The following is a 6,644-nucleotide window of genomic DNA, read 5'->3' as shown; positions in this document are numbered from 1 at the left end:
GCCTCTGCAAACTTTGAGACCCCCAAAGCCCCCCGGGTTGACGGAATGTTAATCAAACTTCGAAATTCACAGTATAGTGTTGAAAATACCGGGGAAATATCACGTGCTGTTTCACCTGATTAGTGTGTCCCTACTGGATTATGCGCATGGCTTCACCTGTCGCCAGGGAAACTTTCATCTTGTACAAGCGGCGAGAAACAGGCCATTGCCATTGGTTTATTTGTATGCCACTTATAGACTGGATACAGCAAGTCAACCATTCAAATTTAGAAAGAGGAGGGTTTATTCAGCTAGCCTACTACCGGTAACTTGAAGTGGCTACTGTAGCATGCATGGAACTAAACTTAAAGTTCACAAGTATCTTGTATGTTAAATGTCACAACGCTCGATTTGAGAAATCGGTCCCACCGTTTGAGAAAACAAAAACTTTTGTTGAATTCGGTGCGTCTTTGGAGTACGAGCAATGGAAGAATTGAGCGAGTCTTCACCCGCTTTGGCGTTCGAGAAGGAAGCATTTGAGCTGACGGTGGAAGATGTTTATGACATTTCATACGTGATTGGCAGAGATTTGCTGAAAATAAGTACTACAGGTGAGGAAGTCTCCGATTTGCAATTCAAAATTGTCCGGGTTTTGGAGATGTTTGAAACGTTAGTGAATAAGTATAACCTGTCATTGGAGGAGCTGAAAATGGAACGAGACAACTTGAAGAGTGAACTGGATAGAATCGTGAGAGAAAGTTCTGCCGGGCAGGAAGCGGTGAGTTTGATCTTTTCAAACCGGGAAACTAACTAACGTCTGTCAGGGTATGTTCAAGAATGTTGTAACGTTTTAATGGGTTGCTATACACTACTGTGCAACATACAGTTGTGGACTCCTTTTTTTCAATCAATATGTTCTCAGCAAACACTAGGACCAAACAAACTGGTGGTGGACCTGAAAGATCCCAATAGACCACGCTTCACAATGCAGGAGCTGAAGGAGGTGCTTCAGGAGAGGAACCAGCTCAAGGCCCAGCTACTGGTGGCGCAAGAAGAGTTGCAACTCTACAAGAGGTAGAATACACAACCAGACTTGACCAGTTAGTTTCCCATGCAAACCGCACCACCTCACCCCAACCCACACAAAAATGTAATGTAGTGCTTTGTACTTGCAGTGGGATGCTGCCACAGGGTGAGCAAGCCATGGTAGAGGTTGACTTAGTATCTTCATCCCCTTCAAAACCTGTTCCTGACACAACAGATGAGTCTAAAGAAGAGGAACCTAACGAAGGAATGACCACCATCAGAAAGCTGTGAGCAATTAGTTTTTTTCACCACTCAACTTTGCATAATCATAGTGAATTGCAAGAAGAGCATGCAGTATGACATGGTTTATTTACACCCTGAAAACAAGTATTTCAGAGACGACTATAGTATCACACAGGAGACAACCAGGTGGTTTGTTCTCACGGTCTGTCTCTGCCCTCGTAATGACCTGCTTGTGACCGGCTGGCTGTGTTTGTGCTGATGCTGTGTGATTGGGGGAATCTGACTGAAGAGGGGGAAAGCGAGAACTGATACCACTTCACCAAGCCAGCTCCGCTGCAGTTGTCAGTATTGTTATTGTCGGACTTGCGTGACTCAGTCAAGCCTTGGCTGACACTGCAAATTCACTCAATCCCCCGTCGCCTCCTCTAAGACTAGTAACGTCCAGGGATGTACATTGTGTTGTCAAACTATTTGCAGAGCAAGTTCTCTAAAATAAACTAATTCTTATTTCTTTTTGTAGGTTTTCATTCAGACGGAAATAAGGACAACCTATGAGAACAAGGACCTAAGACATTACTAATGATAAACCAAACATTTTTATGCACATGCTTTCTATCAATGCTTTGTATTAGATCAGTTTTCGTTAATGAATGGAAATGTTTTTAACTGGAATAATTTTGCTTTTGAAACTAACTCAGTTGTCTTTTTATAGATTTAACTGTTGTCATTAATACAGGTATGGGAAAATAACTATCCTCATTAAGGTCAAATAACATGGTACAGACCAATGATTTATCCAGTGCATTCAGACAGTATTCAGACCCCTACAGCCTTATTCTAAAATGGATTAAATTGTCCCCCCAATCTACACACACTACCCCATAATGACAAAGTGGATTTTTAGAAACGTTTTTCAAATGTATAAAAAATGGAAATATAATTTACATAAGTATTCAGAGACTTGTTACTCAGTACTTTGTTGAAGCACCTTTGGCAGGGATTGCAGCCTCAAGTCTCCCTGGGTATGATGCTACAAGCTTGGCACACCTGTATTTGGGGAGTTTCTCCCATTCTTCTCTGCAGATCCTCTCAAGCTTTTAGGTTGGATGGGGAGTGTTGCTGCACAACTATTTTAAGGTCTCTCCAGAGATGTTCAAGTCTGGGCTCTGGCTGGGCCACTCAAAGATATTCAGAAACATATCCCTAAGCCACTTCTGTGTTGTCTTTGCTGTGTGCTTAGGGTCATTGTCCTGTTGGAAGTGAACCTTCACCCCAGTCTGAGGCCCTGAGTGCTCTGGAGCAGGGTTTTATCAAGGATCTCTGTACTTAGCTCCATTCATCTTTCCGGCTGGGGGGTGTAGAAGCCACCGCATGCCCATTTTGGCAATCCTGCACAATTGTTAAAAACAAAAAATTAATTGCCCCACAGTGGTGTCATAATACCCATAAAGTCTAGCGGTCAAACGGGGAAATGGTTCCAATTGTTTTTCCACCATTTTTCTCATAGGGGATTATAGAAACAGTTAAGGGGTGTGTCATGAAGGCTTACCCTGGCGTGACATTTTGTTAACCATCTAAATTGCTTTCAGGCAAGGTGACTGAAATATAGTTTGTGCTATTTACTGACTCATGCTAATTAGCATCAAAGTAGACATCATGCAAGACTACAAATCCCTGCACGTCAACTCGAGTTAACGCCTTTGCTAACAGGGTGTGTACATTTAACTCCAGACCATTCACAGAATTACCAATTTTATTTATTACATTTAGCTAACGGTTAATCCAGATATTTTTACTATAATTCGTCAATCTCATCCATCTCATGGCATTTGTAGTTAATGATTAGCAACTAATTAGCGTTTCATTTGTTGGGGGTAAATACAGGCAAATATTTTGATAAATCATCTTGTCTAAGGAGAGATTCACATGGTTATCAAAATGTCACGCCAGTGTAAGCCGTCATGACACACAGCTCTTCTAAAATCCCCCATGAGAAAAATGGATGGTGATAAATCAATTGGAACCATTTCCTGGTTTGGCCATTAGGCTTAATGGGTATTATGACTCATACTGTGGTACTCTATAGAAATGCATTTGTCCAGGTTAGTTTGCCACATTTATTCTATTAAACACCAATGTAAACGTTTAAATTATGAGCAAAACAAAAATAAACTATTGAGATGACTTAAACATGTTTTTCCTTACCATTTTAATTGAAATACTGATGGCTTCAACCTCTCAATGGTCAAAATATAGCATTAGCATCCAGGGTTTATTTGTTTATTTCACCTTTTATTTAACCAGGTAGGCTAGTTGAGAACAAGTTCTCATTTGCAACTGCGACCTGGCCAAGATAAAGCATTGCAGTGTGAACAGACAACAGAGTTACACATAGAGTAAACAATTAAGTCAATAACACAGTAGGGAAAAAAGAGTATATACATTGTGTGCCAAAGGCATGAGGAGGTAGGCGAATAATTACAATTTTGCAGATTAACACTAGAGTGATAAATGATCAGATGGTCATGTACAGGTAGAGATATTGGTGTGCAAAAGAGCAGAAAAGTAAATAAATATGAACAGTATGGGGGTGATGTAGGTAAAATTGGGTGGGCTATTTACCGATAGACTATGTACAGCTGCAGCGATCGATTAGCTGCTCAGATAGCAGATGTTTGAAGTTGGTGAGGAAAATAAATAAAAAATACATCATTGGTACAGACTCACACCTGTGTCCTCAAACAAAGGAACTGTAACAGTTTCTTTGGACACGTGGTTGAACATTGTGACGATGGAACCGTTCAAAGACCAACGTTCAAGACTGGTTGCAACAGTAGCCCTATTAGAGACAAAGACAGGACCTCCAAGGGCTTGATTCTATCTACAGTGCTCAAGAGATGCAATCAACATTAAGGCAAACGCTGCATGTCAGTTCAATTTGAAATGGCTTTTTAATTCTGAACTTCAGCGATACTGATGGAATCGAGCCCCATGACCACTATACTGCCCCAGATTCACTATACCTAACTCATACACCTGAATCCTATCAACATAATCTGCCTCTACCTTGGGGTTGAGTAGCACAGATCATGGTAATGAATCCTTCCCAAAATTATTTGTTGATTAGATAAATATATAAGCTCTTGTAGCAAATATAAAAGTGTTACCAAACTTGTTCCTTGTCCAGAAATTGCATAAAAATGTACATTTTAGGCTCTGAGTGACTGAGCATAACTATTTTACACTAGTTCACACAAGGGCTTTTAAAGTCCATTTTACCTTTCAAATAATAGAGCAGCTGTGAAAGAAAGCAGTTTAGAATGATAAAGTTACAAATCACTTCATTTGTTACACATTTTGTAATACACTGACCTACAGGGAGGATGTTGGACTGTTACATGTCTGTGAATATTAATTGGTACATTGTCAAAAGGCCAAGCTAGCTTTTCTATTCATTGCAAAATGAGCTTCCATGCTAGCCAGATATCTGAGCAGATTTGTCTATGTACACTTTAATTTACTCTCAAAGAGCAACTTACTTTGTAAATTGTTAATGTATTAGGATTTCACCCATTGCAAAATATATACATTTGAAATCAAGTATAAGCTGGAGTTCCAGAAGCCTGGAGAGCATTGACGACCATATGAAAATTGTTGCTTCAACTAGAACCATACCTAGCATTATAAATTAGAAAGAATATAAAAACAGCATTAAAAAAATAGCTAATGTTACAAATATTATTCATATCTTCTTGGAAGCACAGGCCTAAATATGTATAAAAACGACCCCCAAATCCAGCAATATATTGATATACAGTTTTAACAAATTGATCCATGTGTCATCTTGAAGGTTGTCTTCAATATTGTTCATACTGCCACAGTTTTGCCCAAATACATTGCTTGAAAGGGCAGATTAAAAATAAACAAAACGCCCACCTAATTTGTCTCACCTGGAATGCCAAGTTGGCAGTTTAGTGCCAAGGGAATATTCAGGGCCAAGAAAAAAAAGAAGCTTTAATCAAATGCACCTAGTAATTATCTTGAATACTCTGTTAGTGTAAAAACAGCACATCAGTATTTGAGCAAAGTGTGAGCCGAGATGGATTCCTTGCTGCGGTCACCATAGTCATAAAGCAGCTCTTCCTCTGACTCAATGTCCCTGGAAGCCACCAGTATGAGATGTGTTATTCCATCTATGTCATGGAGTTTGGTCTGGAAGTTGCCAGTTTTACTGTGGTTTAGCAGCCTTCCCAGGCGAGTTGATTCTTTTGTAGCATCCACACCGTAAAGAGGAAATTAAAGGTTTGAAAAAATCAATGAGCAAGCTGATAACATCAACATTGTGGCAATGTATAAGTCATAGTTAATTAATACAAATTTTAAATGAAGTTTGAGTAGATACCTTACCAGTATGTTTTGCTGACATACTGGAAATAGTACATGTAGCAGCCAGTCCCAGGGTCTTGGGCATACAGAGCCTCTCTCCTTTGCATCAGCCAGATGCAACAAGTCTCCATGATACTCAATTACAAACTTTCCCTTCTTGAAATATCTGACAGCAAATATTCCTCTTCCCTTCCCCTCTATATGTTTGGCCTATTGGGCTTCAAGTACAGGTCAAATCAAATTCCAGGTCTTATGATCCATTTCAGTACAATGTTACTTTAATTTCTAAACTAAACTGCAGTCCTTCTTCAACTCCATTTTTATCATGTCATTGATTACATTAAATTCTGAGCAAGAACATGTTTTTTTTTACTTGTTCTTGCATGACACGGTTGATCTTCAAGCACAACCCACTCTGGTATTATAAACTGACCTTCAATTCAGCTTTGCTTTTTCTGGAACTCTTGTCTAATAGGATAATAATCTGTGACCTTCCTGTTTTGGGCAGCATTGCTTTCTGCTCTGGATGAAAAGAGAACACAGTATTCCATGGCCAGATGATCTGGTGTTGCAGTGTTGGCTTGATCAAATACTGTGCTTCATTTGAACAAATATTTTACTGACATGTTTGTCAACATTACTTACTTTTTTACTTTGACTAGCCCCCTTCTCAGTTTTGGGCTTGGTGATATTGCCATCTGGTGCAGTTGGGTTGGGGTGTGATTTTAGATCCTCCTCCTGGACATGCAGGGTAGTTGTCTCTCTGGGTACCAGTCTCCCTGAATAGAATAGTGGGGAGAGAAGCAGTGTACATCAGACTTTGTTGTATAAGCAAAACATATGGCTTCAGGAGAGGAATGCTATGGATGCCTAAATAAACAAACATTTAGCGTCATAAGACATTGGTCAGTGACAATTACTGCTACTCATAGGAAATTATTCTGGGGGGGAGGCACTTAACTCCGATCTGACTCAAAGGAATTAGAGGTTAAATAATATATACACTGCTC

General features: G+C 39.7%; 2 protein-coding genes across 2 annotated transcripts; one reads left to right on the top strand and one right to left on the bottom strand.

The window, feature by feature from the left end:
• Window positions 1–179: 179 nt before the first annotated feature.
• On the top strand, window positions 180–3,432 carry rilpl2 (Rab interacting lysosomal protein-like 2). The gene is made up of 4 exons (XM_064937248.1): window positions 180–757; window positions 902–1,053; window positions 1,155–1,292; window positions 1,769–3,432. Exons 1-4 carry the CDS (start codon window positions 464–466, stop codon window positions 1,788–1,790), a joined length of 606 nt encoding a protein of 201 aa, XP_064793320.1. The 5' UTR covers window positions 180–463; the 3' UTR covers window positions 1,791–3,432.
• A 242-nt stretch (window positions 3,433–3,674) lies between these two features.
• On the bottom strand, window positions 3,675–6,383 carry kmt5ab (lysine methyltransferase 5Ab). The gene is given in 6 exon segments (XM_064936412.1): window positions 3,675–5,531; window positions 5,657–5,733; window positions 5,735–5,852; window positions 5,926–5,971; window positions 6,068–6,100; window positions 6,102–6,383. Coding segments are annotated over 6 exon segments (570 nt in total). The 5' UTR covers window positions 6,186–6,383; the 3' UTR covers window positions 3,675–5,319.
• Between the last annotated feature and the right edge of the window lie 261 nt (window positions 6,384–6,644).

This window comes from Oncorhynchus masou, chromosome 25 (genome assembly GCF_036934945.1).
Source record: "Oncorhynchus masou masou isolate Uvic2021 chromosome 25, UVic_Omas_1.1, whole genome shotgun sequence".
Lineage (NCBI taxonomy): Eukaryota > Metazoa > Chordata > Actinopteri > Salmoniformes > Salmonidae > Oncorhynchus > Oncorhynchus masou.
Note: the sequence above shows the minus strand (reverse complement) of the source record. Positions and strands in the feature narration are given on the sequence as shown.

Bases quoted from the DNA above. Each gene is read 5' to 3' on its own strand.
- rilpl2 (XM_064937248.1), top strand. From the start codon at position 464: ATGGAAGAATTGAGCGAGTCTTCACCCGCTTTGGCGTTCGAGAAGGAA. The intron at 758-901 runs GTGAGTTTGATC...ATATGTTCTCAG, and splicing joins GTTCTGCCGGGCAGGAAGCG to CAAACACTAGGACCAAACAA. The intron at 1,293-1,768 runs GTGAGCAATTAG...TTCTTTTTGTAG, and splicing joins ATGACCACCATCAGAAAGCT to GTTTTCATTCAGACGGAAAT.